Consider the following 23680-nt stretch of genomic DNA (forward strand, 5'->3'; position numbering starts at 1 on the left):
TGGATCCAAGGGCGGATCGAGGATGAGGAGTACCTGAAAGCAGAGGGGACATAGACTGGGTCACTAGCCAGTGACCAGGATGGAACCAGGAAGGAACCAGGTGATGTCGCGAAGCAATCAGGTGATGTCGTGAAGCTTGTCTCTGCAGCCACGTGGACCAGGAGGTGTCGACGACGACCAGGAGCTGGGCACGGACTGTCCCACGAAGGATCTCGCTGTTGGCGGTGTCGGCTTCCGGATTGGAGTCAACTAGGCAACCCACGCAGGATTCGAAAGAGGGCTTCTTACTCAGGCCAGCAAGGACTGAGGGGCTTCTCCTTGGAAGGGAAGCAAGGCCCCGTCTGGAGCAACTAGACCAGCAGTGTAGATTTCGGGTTTCGTCATCACAGAGGCCACTAGCCAACGGGCATGTGACCGGACAGACGCATCGAGCAGGAAAATGCAAAAGGGCCCCATGCAGCACTCGATGAGTGTGGAGAGGTGATCTTTGGTGCAGTTGATGCTCGGGGCTGGGGCTTCTCAATCCCCAATGCACAACTTCGAGGGTGCCTCAGAAGCTGGACGGAAAGCGTTTCGCTGGCTTTCCAAGATGGCCGGTCCCACGTCTCGCGTCGCCTCCACGGCTCTCAGCTTTGCTATGGCTGTGGATCGGGCTAAAGGAAGTCTGGAAGTCCAGGTCTTGTTAGGCTCTGTGTTCGGGCTCCGGTGGGAGCAAAGTCAAAGCAAACCATTGAGCGCTTGATGGTGCCTGCATTCACAGGGTGGTCACTCCTTGACCACAAGGGAGATTCTTCAGTCTTCTACGTCGAGTAGGATGTCGAAGGTCCAGAGTTTTGTATCAGAGTTTCAGTCAGGATAAAATCTAAAGTCTTGGGACTCAGCTCCTACCTATATACCAAATCTAGGGGCTGGATTACCTGCTAGGTCCCTCCTATGGGTGGGACCCTTTGTCCAGTTTCGTGCCAGAGCTGGGGCTGGAGTGCCCCAGCACCGGTTTGAACTGGACTATGGATGGGACACCTTGTGTGCCCCAGGCAGTGTCTCATTTCATTCAGCCCTCCCTGCCCCAATACACTATAGCCTGTCTGGGGTGGTGCTAGCACCTCCCTGTGACAGGAAACCTATTGTCCAAGCCTCCCTCGCTGGAAGGACTCCCAGCAGCAGGAGGTCAGACTTGTGTCTGCGGCAGCAGCATCCATTTTGTGCTGCTGAGGCTCTGGTTAACTTTAACCGGGATTAATGGAAGTAACATGTCTTCTCCCTCTAGAAGGGTGGAATGCTACCCCCGTCGCCAGAGCTGGCGAGGGGGTAGTATTCCAAAGTGTATGACACCTTACACGACATGTTTTGATAAAGCCAAACCAAAGTTAGCATCTGACCGAGAGGTTCATAATGCACTTAAGAGTATATGGTATGGCAATATCCTAGAAAAGCTATAAGGACATGGTTCCGAAAGCTGAGGACAGGCTCAGCTCATGCTAGAGTACCATCTCACATAAAACCAAGCACTCTGCCATCAGGATTGTTAAGGCCTGCCATAGGAGTGACTTATAGGTGTATATGTGTCTAGATATAAGGTTAGACATAGGAATACTATATCTAAGCAAGGGGTGATTACACGACCTTGCCCCAGCTGAGTGATCAGCCAGTTGTGTCAGTTTGGAGGGCCAGCCAGGGGTGGCAAAAGATATGCTGCAGCCCCTGGTAGGCCTTGGGTGCACCTATGCCCTGGGTACCTATAGTACACTGTACAGGGACTCATAAGAGTGACCCAAATCCCAATTGGTGATGTACCTAAAGTACATGGTGTGAATTTAGAGAGAGAACAGCAGGGCTGTGGGTCTGATTAGCAGGCCCACAGCCACATTAAGTCGAAAACCAGTGAAGCAAAAAACAAAAAAATGGGGTGACCATAGGAAAGCAGACCCTACTCTCCTACATTTCTTTTCTCTTTTCATTTTCTGTCCTCTCTGGATATACTTCTTAAATCTGTTCATATTGTTTGCTCTCTTCTCATATTCCTCTTTGCCTCCCTGCATACACTCTGCAGCTGTTTCCTCATATTCTTCGTCTTCTCATAGTCATCTCTCTCTTTATATTTGTTTCTCTTGTCATACTTCTACCTGTTTCGTCATACATTTTTCACAATTTATAATCTTCCATCTGTTTATACTCCTTTTCTCCTCAATCTGTATCTTCTGTTCTTATACACCCCTTTTTTCCTTATGCTCCACTTTTCCCCACATTCTTCGTGCTCTCTTCTGTTACTGTTTTCTCTGTCCTTATACACGCTGTCCTTTGCTAGTATTCCTTTTTTGTTGTTATAGTTGCGTGTCTTTTCACATATTCCTTCTTTTTTCTTTAGAGTCTTTCTCTCTCTTCTTATAGTGCCCCCTGTGTCCTCTTACTCTCTTTTTTCTTCTTATACTCTTTCTTCTCTCCTCATATTTCCATCTTTCTCTTCATACGAACAAGTTACTTACCTTCGGTAACGATATATCTGTAAGAAACAGTAGTTAGTATTAGATTCCTTACCTTAGAATATCCCCAGGCGTCAGACTGGATCCGGAATTTTTTGCGTAGCAGTACCCTTGCGCGTCGGTAGGCATCGTCTGCGGCTCCGTGTCCGTCGTCGGCGTCGTGGTTGCCGTGATGACATGGCTCCGCGTGCTGACGTCAGTTCTTAGACATAGCTTTTCCGCCAGAAACGCAGAGCCATGTCAAAAAACCAACACTGGTGCCATTGAAACTAGGGCCCTGAAAGGGGATGACCTTAACCCTAGATATAAGTTCGCAGAACGGGGAGGATGGGTGGGGCAGTAAGGAATCTAATACTAACTACTGTTTCTTACAGATATATTGGTACCGAAGGTAAGTCACTTGTTCATCTGAAAGAAACAGGTTAGCATTAGATTCCTTACCTTAGAATAGATACCCCAGCAATACCAACCCCGGTGGTGGGTCTGCGAACCAATAATCACACCAGAAAGACCTGGAGGACGGAACGGCCAAAGAAGCCATCCCTCCGGACTAGGCTGTCCAGGCAGTAGTGTCTTGCAAACGTGTGCAGGCATGCCCACGTAGCTGCCTGACAGATGTCCTGCAAGGGGACTCCCCGGCCCAGGGCAGTGCTAGCCGCCGTGGCCCGAGTGGAATGGGCTCTCATCCCAACAGGAGGCTCCTTCCTCGCCAAGGAGTAACATGCCTTGATACACAAGACGACCCACCAAGAGATGGTCCTCTTGTGCACTGCCCGTCCCTTCTTAGCCCACACGTAACCAACAAAGAGTTGGTCATCCACCCGGAACTGGCGTGTGCGCCCTAGATAGAACGAAATTGCACGTTTTGGGTCCAGACGGTGGAGCCGCTCTTCCTCTTTAGAGGGATGCGGAGGCGGAAAGAAGGTGGGCAAGGTGATAGACTGCCCGATGTGGAAGGCCGTGACAACCTTGGGCAGGAAAGATGGCCTAGTCCGCAACACAACCTTGTCACTCTCCTGGCAGAGGTGATGGCAACCAGGAAAGCAGTCTTCAGAGTAAGAAGGCGGAGAGGACAGTTGTGAAGTGGCTCAAAGGGAGCGCACACAAGAAGGGTAAGAACAAGGTTCAAGTCCCACTGAGGCATCACAAACGGAACAGGAGGGAACATGTGTGTGATGCCCTTCAGAAAACGAATTACAATAGGGGACTTGAATAAAGAAGGTTGATCAGGCAGCCTTAGAAAAGCTGAAAGGGCAGAAAGGTAGCCCTTGATAGTGCCCAGAGCAGAGCCCTGCTGGGCAAGGGAAAGAAGGAAGAGAAGAACCTTAGAAAGAGGGGCAGAAAGTGGATCCACAGCCTTTGCTGTGCACCATGCCACAAATGTATTCTACCTGCAGGCGTATACCGATTTTGTGGAGGGACGCCTGGCTCCCAGAATGACATTACAGACTTCAGGAGGCAAGTCAAATGGCCTCAACTGTCGCTGCTCAATCTCCAAGCATGGAGGTGGAGACAGGTTTGGATGGAGGACCGTCCATGCTGCTGCGACAGAAGGTCCTCCAGAAGAGGCAGACGAAACGGGGGATCGACTGACATACTGAGTAGCTCGGGATATCAGTATCTTCGGGCCCAGTTCGGAGCCACAAAGATGACTTGGGCCCGGTCGCGTTTGATCTTCTTCAGCACTCTGGGCAGAAGTGGTATAGGTGGAAAGGCGTACAACAGACCGCAACTCCACTCGCGACGAAAAGCGTCTCCGAGCGAGCGCCGCCTTGGAAATTCCAACGCGCAGAACTGATGACATTGCGTGTTCTCTTCGGTGGCGAATAGATCTAACCCCGGACAGAGGGGAGGAATGCCTTCAGTGCTAGACGAATCGCCCGCAGCTCCAAAAGTTTGATATGGAGCCGGGACTCCGCCGTAGACCAGAGGCCTCTGATCTCCGTCTTTCCCATGTGGCATCCCCATCCATGGAGGGACGTGTCCGCCACAACCACGTGCTCCGGTTGGGGAAGGGAGAGGGATCTGCCGCTGACCCAATCGCGGTCCGTGAGCCACCACTGCAACTGTCTCGCAGTGCCCTCCGAGATCAGGACATGGTTGGATAGGTTGCTTTGATGCTGGGCCCACTGAAACTTCAGGTGCCACTGCAGAGCCCGCATCCGCCACCGGGTGTGATGCACCAGAAGGATGCAGGAGGCCATCAGCCCCAGAAGCCGCAGCATCAACCTGACCGAGACCCAGGATAAAGGCTGAAAGAGTGGAATCAGAGCCTGAATATCCCAAACCCGCTGTTCGGGAGGATAAACCTGAAACTGCGCCGAGTCGAGAACCGCTCCGATGAAGAGGAGCTTCTGAGAGGGACACAGGTGTGACTTCGGCACATTGATGGAGAACCCCAGCTGGTGCAGGAGGTCTGCCGTCGTCTGGAGGTGGCTGGCGACTGTCTGGGGCGAGCCCGCCTTCAACAACCAGTCGTCGAGGTAGGGGAAGACTGAAACCCCTAACCTGCGCAGATGAGCTGCGACCACCGCCATCACCTTTGTGAACACCCGTAGGGCGCTGGTAAGGCCGAAGGGGAGCACGGTAAACTGAAAGTGCTCGTGGCCACCCGTGAACCGCAGTTAGCGCCGGTGGGCCGGCAGGACGGGGATGTGGAAATAAGCGTCCTGCAAGTCCAACGCTACCATCCAGTCTCCTGGGTCTAGGGCAGCCAAGACCTGAGCCAGTGTCAGCATTTTGAACTTCTCCTTCCGGAGGAAGCCGTTGACGTTCCGTAGATCCAAGATAGGGCGTAGGCCCCCTTTGCCCTTCTTGGATACCAGAAAGTAGTGGGAGTAGCAACCACACCCTACTTCTGGCCCAGGAACGCGCTCGATGGCCCCCTTGGCCAAGAGGGCCGTAACTTCCTCCTGCAGAAGTCGCAAATGATCCCCTGATACGCGGTGGATTTGCCGTGGCATTGTTGGAAGGGTCGCCTCGAAGGGAGGGAGTAGCCCCTTCGGACCATTTGCAACACCCACCTGTCCGATGTGACAGTGTGCCAGTGGAGAAGGGGATGGCGAACCCTGCCCCCCACTGGCATCACATGGGCCTGAAAGCACGGACTAGGAGGGTTTGAGGCGGATGCTGCAGGGGAAGGTGTGGATTGTCCTCACCGTTGTCCCCGACCGCCGCCACGGCGTTTTCCACGGCCGCCACCGCGTTGGGTATTACTCTGCGGTGCGTGGCTGGCAGCACATGTGGGGACGCCCCTTCCTTGGCCACGAAAGGAGCGAAAGGCACCCATTTGCTGGCGCGGGCCGAGAGGCCCAAGGACCTGGCCGTAGCCCTGGAGTCCTTAAAGTGCTCAAGCGCATGGTCTGCCTTGTCGCCACAAAGGCGACGGCCATCAAACGGCATGTCCATGAGTGTATTCTGGACATCAGCCGAGAAGTTGGCGGACCTCAACCAGGAATCGCCACCTTCGTTGCCATCGCTCTGCCCAGTGAGTCGGTGGTATCCAGCCCACACCGGATAGAGTACCGTGCCGCATCTCGGCCTTCCACAAGGACCTGGCCGAGTTTAGCCCGTACCTCCAACGGGCATTCTGGCAGCACGGCCGTGATCGTATCCCACAGAGAGTGGATGTAGCGGCCCAAGAGGCATGCGGTGTTGGAAGACCGCAGTGCCAGACTCAGGGAGGAGAATACCTTCTTGCCGTATTGCTCATACCTCTTGGATTCCCTGTCAGGCGGAGCCGACGGGAATGCGGTTTGGGAATTCGAAGCCTGGATAACCAGGCTCTCAGGGGTGGGGGGGTGGACAGGAAACAAGGGTCGCCCGGGGCCGGGCGTTGGCGTCTGGCCACGTTCCTATCTACAAGCGAACCTGTAGCGGGCCTGGACCAAGTGCCCAAAAGAACGTCGGTCAAGGCCTCATTAAATGGCAGCAGAGGCTCAGCCGAGCTTGACTGCGGTTTAAGGACCTCAGTGAGGAGGTTAGTCCTCACGGCCGCGACGGGGAGCTCAAGGCCCAAGGCCTTGGCCGCCCGCGTCAACACCACGCTGTAGGTTGCCCCCTCCTCCGTAGCCACGGTGGGAGGTGAGACCACTGGCATCCCCAAGTCCACCTGTCCAGTCCTCCTGGGACTGACACTCCCGTGTCAGAGCGTCCTCAGACCCCTCCCAATTCTCCTCATCACCCATCTCCTGATACTCAGGGTTGTCAAATGATGGGGCCGGTTCATTGAAGTAAAACTCTCCAAGCGGCGTCGAAAGCGGCTCCCAGCGGCGCCTCTCCGGTGCTGGAACCGGATCGAGAGAGGCATCGGGATGGTGCCGCCCGAAGATGGCGCCGGAGGTGACACCTGTGGGACCGGCACCGGTGAGGTCGTCAGGTCAACCGGTGACGAACCGGATCCAGAAGCGGATCCAGTGGGGCCCTGCGGCACCAGCGGCGTCAGGGCCGAAGCACCCGACGGCGTCGGGGCCGAAGCCTCCGACCCTGTAGGGCCCCCAGAGGGGTCCGCTGGGCCGGAATGCGCCGCGCGGCCCGCCGGAGGAGTGAGAGACCTCATGGCCATGAGGAACCGCTCAATCTCCTCCGGCGTCGCGTGCGGCCCAGGGACCGGAGGGTGTGGTGCCGGACACGACGCCCACGACTCGACGGAGCCGCGTGGGCGGTGTCACCTGAACCCCCGGCCGCGTAGCGCGACGTTGGAAGAGCGATGACGTCTCTTCGACTTCTTGTGCTTACCTGAGACTTCGACCCTGAGGAGTGATGTTGACTCCCGGAGCTATGATGGCTCCAACCTCGCGACCGGTCCCTCGACCTCCGTCCGGACCGGGACCTTTCGCGGCACGGGCCGTCTGCTGGAGTTCGAGTCGCTTGTGGGACCGCTCCCGCCTAGCTTTCGAAGTTAGGGCCTGGCAGTCGGGGCAGGTCTTGTCGTCATGATCGACGCCGAGACAGTGGAGGTACCGGCGGTGGGGGTCGGTGACCGACATCAGTCGGTCGCAGTCCTCACAAGGCTTAAAACCTGGCATCCCTACCGGCATCGTTCGGAGTCGAAGATTCGAAAAATGATCAAAAGGGATCGTAAAAAGTTTAGTCAAAAAATGACTAAGGTACCAATTTTTCCGGATCTGAGCTGCTGGCGCGGAAAAAAGAAGAACTGACGTCAGCACGCTGAGGCGGCGTCTAAGTACTCTGACGACGTCATCACGGCGCCCACGACGCCAACGACGGACGCGGAGCCGCAGACGACGCCTACCGACGTGCAAGGGTACTGCTAAGCAAAAATTTACAGATCCAGTCTGACGCCTGGGGATATTCTAAGGTAAGGAATCTAATACTAACCTGTTTCTTTCAGATTCTCCCTTACCTATTGATACTTTCCAGTTTATTCATTGTTCCTTCATCCCGTTATATTACAGTGTCTGTTTATACTCCCCTTTTTGGTTATATTTTCCTTTGTTTCATACTTCTTCCTCTCTTATTGTGAGTACTTTTATTTTCAGTCTCACGTTTCTCGTCATAATGCTGTCTCTGTTGTTATAAGTAATATTATAGAATATTTCATATATTTATTTTTGTAATGTTATATATATATTTTTTAATAGATTCTGTCTATCAATACTGAAAAAATTGTATCATGCCTACCAAAAGTCAGAAGAGGAAATAACTAAAGAAAGGTGTTTATTTGAAGAGAAGTCATCGACAAGATTTACATGAAGAACCATGTGTTAAGAAAAAGAAAAAAAGTGCTGGTAAGAGAAGGAACATTTTTGTGAGGAAAATATTAAAGACTAAGGGGCATATTACCAACAAGTAGCGATATTTATTGCTAAATAGGCTTAGCAACGATTTTTTTATCGCTGAGCATCGCCGGAATTTATCACTGAGATAACGTGCTATTAGCAATGTCTATCTCCAAAGCGATACATTTTCCGGCAATAGCGGCAAAATGCGTGAATATCGCTGAGAATACAGCGATATTCACGCATTAGCACTAAATGCTCTTAGCCATGTTATCCACCTCCCATTGGATAACATGTCTAAGAACTGGTCTGGGCAGGTGTTAGTATTTGGAGATATTCGCGCTTAGCGCGAATATTTCCATCGCTACGCCTGCCTGCCTTACTAATAGGTGATAGCGATGATAGCGACTGTTTTCAGTCGCTAACAGTTTGGGTGCGCCCATTTTGCATGTCATTAATGAAAAATATCGCTAACATGCAAAGCGGGCCCAAACCGCTCGCTATCACCTAAAAGCTGTTGCTAACTGCTGTTAGCGACAGCTTGCTAATGGGCGATAGAATTTTTGCCGCTTAGTGGCCGAAATTCCCTATCGCCACCCTTGATAATATGCCCCTAAGAGCAGTGTGGACAAAGGGAAACGTGGTATTACTTTGTCTGCAACGAAAAAGAAAAAGAAGAATAAAGAGAACAATCATGGAAAGTCAACTGCAGAAAAAATAGTGTATAGTAAATGAGGAAAAATCAATTTATCGAAATTAGGAAAAAAAAGTTTTATAATAGAGTTGTTTCAAATTTAATTAAAGAAAATAATCGATATAAAAAAACAGCATTTTATAAGAAGAAGAAAGGTATAGAAAATGTAGTTGAGAAAGCTTTGGTATTGAAAACAAAATTGTTTATTTTAGTAATCAATAGAATTCGATCACTAGATAAGCCAATCCATTTAATGAAGGCCAAAAGTAAGTGGAGAAGAATAATTAACAGAAGTAATTTTTGAGTTTTTTTTGGGTTAATGGAAACATAGTTCAAGTTCTGAGCCTTTTTTTAATGAAGAAAGTTATTTTCAGAGTAATGATTTGTTGCATGCAGTTGACACTAGTGGTCGTGCATCTGAGGTTAGACATGGTTGTCCTATTGAGAAAGAGAAAATTGTTCCTAGAAATGCAGTTAGCTGATGAAGTTTTAGGGAGACGTCCTAAAGCTCCAGTGTACACTTGGAATTGTAGTAGTATTTGCAGTGTACGGCAAGAATCTATTGATTTGTTACGCAATTTCTTACGTAACTATACTAAGAAAAGTGTTAAACAAAAGATTAAGATGTTGCAAGGACTAGGCCCTTGCAGAGTGAGAGAAAATACTGGTTTGCAAAGTCATTCTCTGGCTTCTCTTTCTAAAAAAGTATGTCAAAGTGTTTTTCACCATTTCAGGATGTTAGCAGTACATCATTCTGAAATGAGGAAATTAGTCAGAAGATTGTATTATGCAAAAAGTCCAGCTCTAATGTTAAAAAAGTTGAACAGTCCTCTTTTGCATGGATCTGTATCAAGTGTAAAGAATGTTGGTGAAGAAATTGAGGTTAGTTATTTTGGTCCTGAGGAAGACAGTGCAGAAATTGAGATATTAATAGAAGGAAATGTAGAAGAGAATGTACAACATAGTAGTACAGAAAATTTTGAGCAAGAAATTACAAAGTTTAAGGTGATTTCAGGTGAAAGGCCAAATTATTGTTGTGTGTGTTGTTGACGAACTCATTATAAAAATCAGACCAGGACTGTTGATCTGTATTTAAAAAGTGAAAAGGAAAATAATAATGAGTGGAAGGATTTTGCAACTTATTTGTTGGTAGAGAATTGTTTTCATTTGGGTTCTGATCAGCGTATTTGTAAATATTGTTATAACAAATTAGACGAGAACAAAATGCCTGCTAGAGCTGTGCATAATAATCTTGAGTTGGTAAATATCCCTTCTGAACTGATGGATTTAAATACCTATGAGTCTATTCTTATTCAATGTGTGCATCCATTTCAGGCTATTGTTCGTATGGAGCCTAAGACAGGAAAATTGCCTCCTTCTGATTTACAAATAGGATTAACGGGAAGAGTTGTATATTTGCCTCTACATTGAAAGAAAAATATTGAAACAATTGGTGTAGAAAATGTAGAGGATGAACCTTTAGTTATTCTTGTTAATGGCGTTCCTACTAAGAGTAAGAAAATCTGGCAAGATTTAGTGGATGTTAGGAAAGTGAAAAAGGCAACGTTGTATCTGATAAAAAATAATCAATATTTTTTTTAGTAGTAAAAGTATGTTTATTAGACCATTGGTCTCTAAACAACATGCTACATATTACAATAAATAGTATAAAACATATACAAAACAATTTTGCTGATACTTTAAAAAGGCGTTACCTTCACAGACAGTTACTACCTCCCTCCCACAGCTTAAAAATGTCATATAACAATACTCCTAAAATTGCAACGAGCAACAGTCACACTAACGCAAGGCTAGTATTTCCACATAAACACAATTTACTTTGAGCGTGTCCCACTATATTTCCATGCCAATTTCTATCCAATCATATTTGGTTCCAGCAGAGTCCTTTTCACCGCCTTCATATATTTTGCCATGGCGATTGCGATGTCAAGATTTGGCATGTCAGTAAGTAGATTAATTGCTAGCGGGCGCTCAAATATACCATATTTTAAAAACCTAGGTCGTAAAAACAATTTCCGCTGTGACACAAATTTTTGCCAGTCTAGTAAAATATGTAAATTGTCACACTTAATACCTAATCCACAGCAACATTTACCATCAGGTTGTACCAATTCTGCTTTTCTATTTCCATGAGATGCCCAATGGTTAACCCCTATTCTCCATCTGAGCACTTCAGCTCTTAGTCCAGCATTAGGTAGTGTATCCAAATAGGGGTACCACATATCATTCTCCCAACTATTCATCATATAATTGACTGATACTTTCTTTCTCAGGTATATCATGTCATTTTGCCTGGATACTTCTCTTCCTGCTGTTCTAAGCTCCCCATTTGAGGCTTCAACCGACAGTGTCACCTGGTCAAATTTTACTTTTAGGCTTTTACACATTGCGCACAATTTCATTCTAATCACCTTGGCCCATTTTAAATCGCTGTGCAAAATCTCCTCTTTGCACCATTGTGATACTTTTGTAACTTCCTCCGATCCCAATCTTTTCCAAAATCTTAAAAGAGCCACTTGTACCTGTATGTTCCATGATGTCACTCCCAACTCCAATCGGATTGCCTGGATCATAGAGGAGCTAGGCAGTGACATCAATGGTTTGAGACATTTCCCCTCCTCAATGTCCCAATTGTTCTTCTCACTCAAATACAAGACTTCGGCCCCATACTGCACTTGTGGGGGTATCATTGCCTTATAGGCGTTCAATAAAGGTCTATGTGACATATTCCCATAGATTTGGCTAAATTTCCTTAGCCCGCATCCTGATGTATGGGCTTTCGCACTCTGGGCTGCTAATCAATATTACAGAAATGTGTATGTGAGAGAAGAAGAAATAATTGTAGAAGAAGATAGACTTGCCATCTGGACAAATTGAAAAAGTGGATGTGTCCAGAACTGAAGAAATCTACGAACATTACAGTGTTCATCCACCACATTCTAAAGAAGTGATGGGGAATACTATAGAGTTATTCCAAACGAAAGAAGCAAAAGGAAGTCCCATTAGTGTATGGGAAAAAAGCTTGGAAGCTCGTTGTTTCCCTCAATTGTTTCCCACAGGAAAAGGAGGACCATAGGATGACCGACCTGTACAGATTCCTGCATCTGAATACCGGACATCAAGATTATATCCAGAAGATCCAAAATTTCGACAATGTATTCCGTATTTGTTTCATCTTTTGTTTGAGAGCGATTTGTCTGGTCTTTCTTATGCCGTAAACCATATATTGAAAACAGGTGTACATCTGCAAAATGTTTCGGCAAAGGAATTTATGGATAAAGTACTGCAGAAAGATAATGTTTTGGAATCTCAGCAAATTAATCTCATGGCGTGTCAGCGTGGTACTAATGAGTACTGGTACTGTCGTCATGGAGAACTGAAATGTATGCTAAGGAACTTAGGAACTTCTACATGGTTCCTTACTCTAAGCTGTGCTGAAAATGCTTGGGATGATTTACTTCAATTTCTTTGAGAGGCAAATCCAAATATACTAAATATTGAATACAAGACACCTGGAGAATTGTGCTCTTTGGATCCAGTTAATGTATGCAGGTATTTCAATCATAGATTTGAACCTATGATGTCTTTTATCACCAATAAAAAAAATCCTCCTCTTGGAGAGGTTCTGGACTTCTTTTGGAGAAAGCAGTATCAAGCAAGAGGTGCTCCTCACATACACATGCTAATATGGATCAAAGTTGCTCCCAAATTTGAAACAGACTCAGATGATACTGTGTTGTCTTTTATTGAAGAATATGCTACATGTGATATACCCAAAAGTACACAATATAAGGACTTAAGACAACAAGTCTTACGATTCCAAAGCCATCGTTGTGGGAAATACTGTCGTCGAAAGTACAAATTTAAGGACAAATTCTACACCAAATGCCGTGTTGCATTTCCACAACCTGTAATATCAAAAGGAAGAGTGAACAGTTTTATGTCATCTTTGCGACATAGTATCACAAGAAAGTCTCAAAAAAATACCTACAACTTAAGAAGAAATGAAGAGTCAAAATTTATAAATGACTATAACCCAGTCATTTTGTCCATGTGGAATGCTAATAGGGATATTCAATATGCTGCGGACAATTCCATTGCTGTTGCTCGATATGTAATATCCTACATAACAAAATCAAAAAAGACGGAATTGAAGGAAATGTGGGAAGAGATTTCCCATGAGAAGAGTCTAAGTAAGAAGTTATATACTTACAGTTTGAAGATGTTAGCTCATCGAGAAATTGGAGCGTATGAATGCTCAGATCGGTTATCATCTGCAAGTCTATATTCCAAATCTAGAAGAATCATTTGGGTGAGTCCAGGTCTTGCTGCAACACTAAACCGAGTTCTTAAATCTGTACAAGAAATGTAATATTTAGCTGAAAAAGAGCCAGAGAGTACAGATATTGTGAAAACAAATATGTTGGATACCTATTATCCAAATAGAAGTCATCATCTTGCGAACATTTGTCTCTATGAAGTGCTGCAAAACTATATTTTTAAACAGAATATTACCGAAAACATTAATAATGGTATATATGCCGTTATTGGTTCTGAAGGATGTCTAGTGAAACAAAGCACGATTGAGCGAGTCTGAGAGAGAGCAGAGCGGATAGGACAGAACGACGGCGGCGGCGGTGGCAGGGGAGTAAGCAGCGATTCCCTCAGCAACTCCCATGGCAAATTGCCTTTGATAACAGCCAGGAAAGCCAGGAGCGTGGGAAGGATCAAAAGATTACAAGGCACCGCCACAATTACCACTACAATACCACCGCAATCACCCCAATTACCTCACAGTTGGGCGCAGTCACACTGCTGAATACGGGTGCGGGTCGGGAGCGGGCCGGTAGCCTGGAAGCAGAGGCTGATGGAGAGACTGCGGTGCAGTGTGGAGGACCGCAGTGGAGTAGTCAGCCGTGTCAGTGCCTGATTGGAGCCTTTAGCCCTTAGCCTGCAACCTCTATCTTTGGCTCAACGAGATTTGCTTTTCATTGTTTTAGACGGACTACGCACCTGGAGGAGGGGCCCGCCGAGACTGCAATCGAGACCGCCAACGGGCTCTGAGACTGCAGAGTTGTATAGACTACAAGGTTCCAGGTTTTGCGATCAGCCGTCAGGGAGCGAGGAGCTCGGACTGCTGCTACGGACTGCTGCTATCGTCGCCGCTGCCGAGCTCAGGACCAGCTTGGTTCCGATCACGTCCCCTGTCCCCCCTGCCCCCCCCCCCCCGCAAGCCTGTCATTCGAAAGTGGCCGCAGGGGTCGAGTGTGGTGGAGAACCGGCACTGCAGAACGGACTGCACCGGACTTGTAGTGCGGACCGGACCGGCCGTGTTTGGTGGGAGCTCGGCAGCTTGAGGTTAGCGGCCGGTTTCCCATTACGATTTGTGGCTGCGGCTTGGGTCTAGGGCAGCGGCCATGGCAATCTGGACCCAGCAACGCGAGCATCACAAGCCTGAAGCCGTCATCGGTGCACTAGGGCACAGGACCTGTCCTCTTCACACCTGCTTCCCCCGCTCCAGCTTCTTTGTTTGCTTGTGGGTGCGGAGTGTTGGGTGGGACCCAGGAGACGGAGCCCGGGAGGAGAGGTGAGCGCGCCCAGTTGTAATCCAGTGCAGCAGTAGACCAGCTTTCGCGACTCAGCCTATCTCCTCCCCGTATCTTTTGTCCCTTACTTGCTCCACCCCCCCCTCAAAATGTCCTACACCAGGGGGTGGTGACACACCCACGGTTTGAGCCCCAGCCTGCTCCTTTCGCTCCTCTCGCTGCCTATCTTCCCCTAAGCCAGATCACCAAGGGAGGAGTCTCTGCAGCTCTGGAGATTGGCCGAGAGAGTTTCGTGTTGACTGACTAAAGTAGGAGTTAGGCCGGCGCAGATCAGAGATTCGCCACAGTGTCCTGCCGTCAGGAGCTTCAAGCGCCCCAGTTCAGACACAAAGACACCAGAAACCAGCCCCTGGAATCATATCCTTAAGAGCCTGAAAAGTCTACAAACCCAGCATAAAACCTGGAAATACGGTCCGGGAGAAGAAGAGGAGGGGAAAAAAAGGATAAACTCCCACAAGCTACCTCAAAAATCGTAAAAGTGGAGGGTAAGGATGAGGACGAGGACAAGGGCAAGGAGGGAGCCTGTATGTATGTCGTTCCCGGTAAGCCCTCTGCTGTCCTGGGCCAGCTAAACACAGAGGACATATTAATGACAGAAGCACGGCACGAGTACGCAGCTACAACAGAAGCACCAGCCGTTGAGGCAAGTACCATGGAAACAGCAGAAACAACAGAAAAAAAACCAGTAGAGTCTACCCCTCAAGCCAATGCTGGAAGCAAGAAGATAACCCGTTCAGCTTTAGAAAGGCACAACTCCTGCCCGAACAGCAGGAAACGGGCATTGATTACAGACTTTCTAAAGGTAGCAATAAAAACCAATGAGGAAAATCGGAGTCGCCACGTGCCCAACCATTCCAAAGTTACCAATATAAACATCCCAACTATCACTGACAAAGACTTCCAAAAAGATGACTACACGATTGGTCTAGGTGATAGAAGTATCACCAACTGTGAGGTTAAAAGGAAAGAAAAGAAAGAACCCCGGCACATGGGATTGGATTCCACGGGTGAGAAGCATAAAGACACCAAACACCCCCAATTACAAACATCTAAAGCCCTCCTCCTTTCAGAAACCTGCCAAAGTAATCCCTTTCAGGTAACTGAGGCTCTCATTCATTTTAACTCGCCAATTTTGGATATGCCCTGCCAGTTCCAGCAACAACAATCTTCACCCAGCTACAGCGGACACAGCAGCCCAAATGGGCATATCAAAAGGGAGTCATCACATCAGTCGAATATAATCAACTCGAGCCCTTTGGTGTCGGTAGCTTTTATAATCAAGATAAATTTGATTCATTGTCCCACTCACCGGAAATAGATAAGTACAACTGCCAGGACCTCAGTCAGGGCAAAGTAGACAACAAGATATCAAGCCAATCAAGTTACCCAGGATTCTCCACCTATCTACCACTTTCCCAAAACAAGGTATCACCCACTACATTCTCTGGCCGGCTGAGCGAGCCACCCACAGGGCACACGCACCACTTGGAAAACCACGCTCGCCAATCACCAGTAGAACAAAATCACCCTTCCACATCCCTAGTCTGGCCTCACCTGCTAAACACAATGGACACCATCAGCAAGGCAATGATTCTTCACGCAGACAAATTGGATACCCAAGTCGACCTCCTGAACATTCTCGCCATTCATGTTCAGGGGGTGGAACAAAAGTTGCATAGCTTCAACGAGATGATCTTGAGGGTGCAGCGAGACTGGGAAACAGCTTACCAAATGTGTCAATGCCACTGCACCCAAATTATCGATAAACTAGACTCAGTGCCAACTTTATTGACAGAATTACTGGTTACAACAAGAGAAGTATTGACCAAGTCTCCAACATCAATAGAGAATGAAAAAGAAGCGCCAAAGGAAAAGGTCTTGGATGGTCTTAACTCCTCTGTGGGGCTTGAAAATAGCAAAATGAGTTCAACCCCCGGACCAACCGAACTAAGCAAGACAACTACACCTTCACCTAATCCACCAAGCACTCTTGACAATTCCGGTGCTTTGGACTTATCACTTCAAGCTCAATGCAAGCAGGCTCCATCAAGACAATTAAAAGTATCCAAGCCACTAACTAAACGTAAGAGAAAACGACTGAGAAAGTACAGAAAGACCAAACACACAAGCCAGGCATCAGATCAATTCCAGCTAAGATCTGTTCAAAACGGAATCCCTGAAGATGACCAAGTACCACAAAATAGCATTGAATCAGCCAGGCCCAAAGAGCAATCGACCTCACCTCCTATGCCGCTAGTCATCCAAAGTACTTCAATTCTCAACTCAAGGGAGCCACCTCCGCCAGAAAAAATATATAGTTTATTCAAACCTGCAGCAAGTAAGGTGAAAAACAATCTAAAAACTCAGGCCACACAATGAACAGTAAAGAGCACCTCAACGGCCACAAGGGAAACAAGACCGGGGGAGGCTACCTTGACCCAGGAAATTGGCCCAGGTGTAGGCAGTAATTCAGAAACAAATAGGGGAGGTGAAATTCATATACAAAGAAACACTCCGGAATTCCGAGATTTATTTCCGATTTTCCCAGAGCCCAAGGTGGCGAAGAACGAAATCAGAAGGAGCTCTGTAAAAGAGTGGCAGCACGACACGCCAAACAATAATAAATTGTCTTTTAACCCCCAATATGTCTCAAGGGGAGTGCATTATTTCCTCAATAGAACTGCACTGCTCAAATTATTTAAAGCTCTCCCCGCCTTGAGCCATATCAATTCCAATGATATCGAACGTATTGAGTTCAAACAAAACTCAAGTCCCACGGGTCAAGAATTAACAATTGCCACATTCGCCAATAATACTCCTATCGAACAGATCTGGCAGCAGAAGGACACGTTTGCCAAATGGGGCATCGAGCTAAAAAAGATAGTCCCTTCCTGTTATCCCAGTCCATTACAACAACCACCTCACTCACTGTGTCTGTTAAAAGGGGCAATAGGCCCAGATCTACGCAGCCTTACAAAGGAGAAAGAGTCCTTGGTCAGGAAAATCACAATCACTTTTGACCATCCTGAAGCCAGCAAGCCCTCGGGTTCCCGGCACCTGAGTATGGCAGTTACCCCCACTGGAAAGGCATGAATAACCCCAACAGCTTCACACACATACCAAGGATGTAATGTATGTTCTTGGAACGTGCACGGCCTGCACACAAAACTAGAAAATCCCGACTTCATGGATTTCATAACACAGTACAATAGTTCAAGAATCTTGTCAGAAAAGCCCTTCTCCAATAATTGGTTACAAAGAATTTCAGAATCCGGCTAAAAGAGCCACTAAATACGGAAGAGCAAAAGGAGGCCTCTCCACCTTTATTTTAACAGAAATCCCATGGCACGCTTCTATAATAGACCTAGACTGCTCTTGGATTTTATGTGTCAAATTAAATGCCTCGTTGCTCCACATTCTCCTTATACTCAACATCTACATCCACCCGGCATCCAGGCAAAAGAGCCTAAGAATTGAACAACTGATCACATCTCTAATAACACTAAAACTAGCCTATCCAGATGCTAACATCATACTGTCGGGCGACTTCAACATGAATTTACAACACAACAGCAATAAGGACACAACAGAGGCCATATTAGCCTCCAATCGACAGGTCTCCCTCGGTAAGAGATGCGCAGCTCGCCTGAATGATCTCTCAATGCAAGTGCTCAATGGTCAAAGCCCAACATATCGGCCCCCAGCACATACAAGGGTCACCCAAAAATCATGCTCAACCATCGACTACACGTTTACGGACTACGACCTTTTCCCGTACATTGAGAGCTTTCAAATAAAAGATAGCGCAGAAAGCGATCATCAACCACAATCGTGCACTTTATTAGGAAGTTTCGTACTTCCAGAGAAGCCAAAGGCGATGTCTTCTTTAACCCAATGTTATAACTTAAAACGCCTCTGCTGGAAAAAGGAAACATTGAGGATATCACATGTATATAATCCAGCCTCTTGGAAAGATCTAATCTAGAAACACTGAGCATAAAGGCCTGGGAGTCCTTCATCCACGTCATAAATAACAAATTTTCCAAGCACGTCCATGGCCATAAAGCAGGAAATTTAAAGGGGGCAGCCTGGTACACCAAACGCTTGAGGAAACAAAAACGACAACTAAATAAGTACATCAGACAATTACGATCACGGGGTACAGAACACCATCAGGGAATCCTGCTTATAATTGCAAATGCAAGAAAGGAGCACAATAGGGACATAAGATTGGCCAAAAAAGAGTACAGTGAACATATCTGGGCAAAACTTCTCTATGCATGTAAACTAAGAGACTCCAAGCGTTTCTGGGATCAAATCAATCAGTTAACTAACGGCAGAAATCGCCATCATAATTCGGATATAATGGATACAACTTGGAGAGCCCACATCGAACACCTATACAACGAAACTTGTTCTCCAATTGCCCCGAATAACGAAACAATAACAGCAAATGGGGCCGGCGGCGGAGGACAAGCCAACAATACGTTGACCCACGAACCGTCTCAAGACTTAAAAGTCTTTTTCTGCTGAAAAAGTACTAAAGATAATAAAAAACTTCAAACCTGAGGGAGCTCCAGGTCCCAATGGACTACCAAATGCCCTGTTTCGGCATGACCCTCCATTTTGGTCTCGCCTCCTGACACCCCTTTTTACCAAAGCCATAACATGCGGTTTTGATCCCTGAGTCCTGGAGAGGAAGTATCCTTAACCCAATCCACAAGTCGGGTTCCCGCTCGGATCCCTCCAATTACAGATTAATCGCACTGATAGATGTGGAGGCGAAACTATACGCATCTAATCTTTTGGTTGAGCTAGAGGCTTGGGTCAGCAGATCAAACTTAATACCTTACACGCAAACTGGATTTCAGGCAGGAATGGGCACCCTCACCAATATTTCAGCGGTTACTCTCATAGCCAATCAGTCATTTGCAAAATCTAGGCCCTTGTACGCCTTCTTTATCGACCTAAAAGCAGCTTTCGATAAAGTTTCAAGAGCCAACTTATGGGCAAAAATGCAAGACTGGGGGGTTCCGCCACGACTCCTGACGGCCATCATTCATCTATACTCACACATGTGGGTACAAATCAAGAAAGAAGATGGGTCCAGTTTAACTGGCAAAATTCCAACATCCAATGGGCTCAAACAGGGTTGCGTACTGGCACCCTGCCTATTTAACATTTACACCTCCGACCTCGCTAAGCACCTCAGGTTAATCCAAGCCGACCCTCCAAAATTGGGAAAAAAAACGATCCCTTGCGTCCAATATGCCGATGACATCGTCCTGCTAGCACAAACTCCTATAGGCCTGCAGAAACTGATTACAGAATTAGGAGACTATGCCATCTTGAACCAACTCACGATTAACCATAAAAAAACAAAAGTTATGTGTTTCTCGAAATCTATTAAAACATTGAAAATGCTAACTTTTTCCTGGAAATTGAGTGAGCCTCTATTGACTAGGATTATGTGCTATAAATACCTAGGCTTCCAGCTAGATTGTAAGCTTAACTTCAAATCACACTTGGACCAAGGTCGCATGAAAGCCAAACAACTGTTGTTCGCTTTTAAAACCCTAAGGAAAAAACTTATAAGATGCTCCACCACCCACCTGCTTAAAGTGATTGGTGCAAAAAATTTACCTTCCATTTCATACGGCTCAGAAATTATGAATACTAAAGATGCCACAGTACTAAATACAGCACAATCCATATTATTTAAGAGACTGTTTTCAATTCCGCTACACACCTCACAGGCACAAATCCGCTTAGAATATGGTCTAAAAAATCAGATCATGTCCAGACAAGGCGCCCTAGTAAAATACTACTGGAGGATGAGGGAGGTAGAAAACAACACCCTAGCCCACTATTGTTGGGTCGAGATTGAAAACCAAAAGAGCCTAGCCAACTCAACCACAGCAGCCCTGAAGGAATCCCTGTCGGCATTACAGTTAGAGGATGCTTGGCTCACCCTCACAACGTACTCCAGATTTAAAATCGTAGTCAATAACGCTATCAAACGGACCTCTTTATTAACTGATAAAACGTCCTTTGCAAAAAAAACATCATGCCTGGGCTGTGATAAAGGATTACCAGAGGCTGAAGCCGCAACAATACCTGTTGGAACAATTCTCCCATCAGAAAAAACATTATCTGACTTTGATACGCATGGGGTCTTTCCCCTCAAAGGATTTGACCCCAAAATGGAAACAAATATGGCCATCCAAGGAGTGTCGTCTCTGTGGTCAAGGGGAAGAGTCACTACTACATTTACTATGTACTTGCTCTTTTTTAGAGGAAGCTCGAAAATCCACCCTCCGGGAGGCTCTAAGAAAGGAACAAATAAGAACATGTAGAGCAGTGGTCATTAAATGTCTCGGAGGGTCGTCAATTCCCGTGTCCTGTAGGGCAATTGACGACATATTACTATGGAAAATCGCAGCAAAAGAACTGTCAAAATGCGACTCTGCCAAGCAGCCAACTAATTAGCAGATTTTTCCCAAATGCATTGTTATATTCGTCATTATTTTTAAAATAATGAGCATCTCCTTATTGTGAGATCGACCTTAAGTCTTTTTAGGTTTTTAAAAATGTATTTTCTAAAGCACTGCCTTTTATGATGGTTGTCCATCCTTTTATGATTTTTTTAATGAATCAAATAAAAGTATATTTTGACTTGACTTGACTTGACTAGTGAAACAAAGAAAAGGACATTTGATTAATCACTGTAAACTGAGTTGCGAAACACCTGACAAAAGGGAATTTGACTATTTAGCTCATTTGCAACTTTTCAAGCAATGGCGTTCAGAACTGGAATTACTTGGAGATTTCAAGAGCTATGAAGATTCCTTCAATGCAACTAAAGATACTATAGAAAGTCCTGTTTTTGCTAATTATGTGAAAATGTTTAATGACGAAATTGAGCAAGAAGGTAGAATTGCAGCTGAGATTGCTAGAGACAGTTCTCAAGACAGTCAAACCTATGCTCCATTGAGTCAGGACCCACTAGGAGAACCAATTGTTCTAAATGAAGCAGCAACTGCTATGGAAGAGGTGGAAACAGCAATGTATCAAGGTCAAGAAGATGTAACAAACTTAGGAATCTTGGAAGAACAACTAAATCTTGAGCAGAAAGAAATATATGAGCAAGTGAGAGAACAGATTGACCATGGATTACTTCATGAGAAGAAAGAGTGCTCTTGATCATCATTTGAACCTATCTGAATGTACGTGAGTGGACAAACTGGAACAGGCAAATGTTTTTCAAGTAATTACAACGTTTCTACAGAAAACAACTGAGTCGCATTTGTCTTGTGTGGTCACTGTTCTAACTGGATTAGCAGCCCACAATATTAAAGGAATTACTTTACATCGTTTATTAATGCTACCAGTAGAGCATGAAAATAAATTAGAATACCACAAGCTATCTGCAGAAGCTTCTTGTGAAGTTTCAAGAGTCTTGAGGAAAATGAAACTACTCATTATTTATGAGGTAAGCATGGTATCAAACTTAATGCTTGCTTTTGTGCACTTAAGAATGCAGCAAATTCTTAAAACAGAGTATGACGTATTATTCGGAGGAAAACACGTCATAGTTTTTGGAGATCTTCTACAACTTACTCCTGTAAAAGGACAGCCAGTGTTTAAAACACTGTCGCATGAAGATACCAGAAAGTCTTTGGGGAGCATTGGAAATGTAAACATTTGGTCATATTTTGAGTATAAGGAACTTATTACAAATATGCGACAGGCTAATGATGCTGATTATGGAACTATTCTTCAAGATATAAGAATTGGAAAAATGACTGAACATGGCAAACAAGTTTTACAGAGACGATTACTTTCCAATTTGTTTCCAAATGAAAATATTGTCCCAGAGAAAATATACATGAGAATTGCAGAAAACAAATCTGTAATCTGCTTAATGCCAACACTACGTGAATGTTCTATATTCAATGAAGAAATGTTAAAGTTGGAAGATGAAGAAATTATAAAATTGGAAGCTATTGATAAAATTGAACATGAAGGAATCACTATTATTTTGACTGAAAAGTTGAAGAGGAAATTGGATTCTTTAGAGAAATCGATAAGTAAAACTGCTGGTTTAGAAAAGAATTTGTATGCATGTGTAAACTGTAGGGTAATTTTACGACGTAATTTGAATGTGGAAAAAGGTTTAGTAAATGGAGCAATGGGTAAAATTGTTGATTTTGTTAATTATGTAAATAGAGGTGGAAATGAATTTTTGAAAATCAAATTTGATGAAATTGCTGAAGAACAACAATTTAGTCGTTGTTCATCTCAGTTTTTGCTTGTAAAAGATTTATATGTACGCAGAAAAGTTTCCTGTTTGTTTGGCATATGCGGTGACCATTCATAAATCTCAAGGTTTAAGTGTAGATAGTGCTTTAGTGAATATTGGAAATACCGTGTTGAAAGAGGGTATGGCATATGTTGCTTTGTCTCGAGTCAGAACTTTATCTGGATTGTACTTGATTGAATTTGATGAGACAAAGGTTAGTGCAGATGCAAATTGTGTGAAAAAGTATAAATGGTTAAGAAGAGAATATGCACCCAATTTAGGTCAATATCCAGTATTTGAAAAGCGTGTGGTAGGTAGAAAAAAAAGATTTGAGAATATCTGTAATGAAACTGTAGAGAAAGAAAAAAAACAAGATGAAGTTGCGCCTGCAAGCAAAAAGAACAAGCATTTACAATGCAACGGTTTCGCCTTTGGAAAAGTTAGAGCTATTGGCAATGTCAAGGACAATGCCATTTACTTATCTGTTTTCAAAACCAACACATAAATACACATTTTGTCATTTACAATGCCAATAGCTCAAACTTTTCCAAAGGCAAAACCGTTGCATTGTAAATGCTTGTTTGTATGCATGCAGCACATTATAATGTGAGATTACCGACACTTCTCAGGAGCAAACAGGCCCTTTAAACAGAGTACCTGCACCTATATATTTCCAATTAAAGCACTAGTTACGAGTGAGTGACACACACATACGTCCATCTCTACCTCATTAACACAATTCTAGAGAGAAAAAGCTTAGGTACACATCCCATGCTCACTCGATAAAGCCGGTATCAGGAGAGTAACTATCTCCGCACACAAGCAACTTCCGCCAT

At 45.6% G+C, this 23680-nt stretch overlaps 1 protein-coding gene across 2 annotated transcripts in view; it reads right to left on the bottom strand.

Annotated features, from left to right (window-relative positions):
* IGFBP2 (insulin like growth factor binding protein 2) overlaps positions 1 to 23680 on the bottom strand; it is a 487588-nt gene that overhangs the window by 430941 nt on the left and 32967 nt on the right. Inside the window, exon 1 of one of the 2 annotated variants that reach the window (XM_078679266.1) lies at positions 13150 to 13293. The exons of the other annotated variant lie outside the window; for it this stretch is intronic. Coding sequence (XP_078535392.1) covers positions 13150 to 13210 — 61 coding nt within the window. The 5' untranslated portion in view covers positions 13211 to 13293. Of the gene's footprint in view, positions 1 to 13149; positions 13294 to 23680 lie in introns of those variants that run through there. 2 annotated transcript variants of the gene reach the window in all.

The sequence above is a fragment of the Lissotriton helveticus genome, chromosome 3_1 (assembly GCF_964261635.1).
Source record: "Lissotriton helveticus chromosome 3_1, aLisHel1.1, whole genome shotgun sequence".
Lineage (NCBI taxonomy): Eukaryota > Metazoa > Chordata > Amphibia > Caudata > Salamandridae > Lissotriton > Lissotriton helveticus.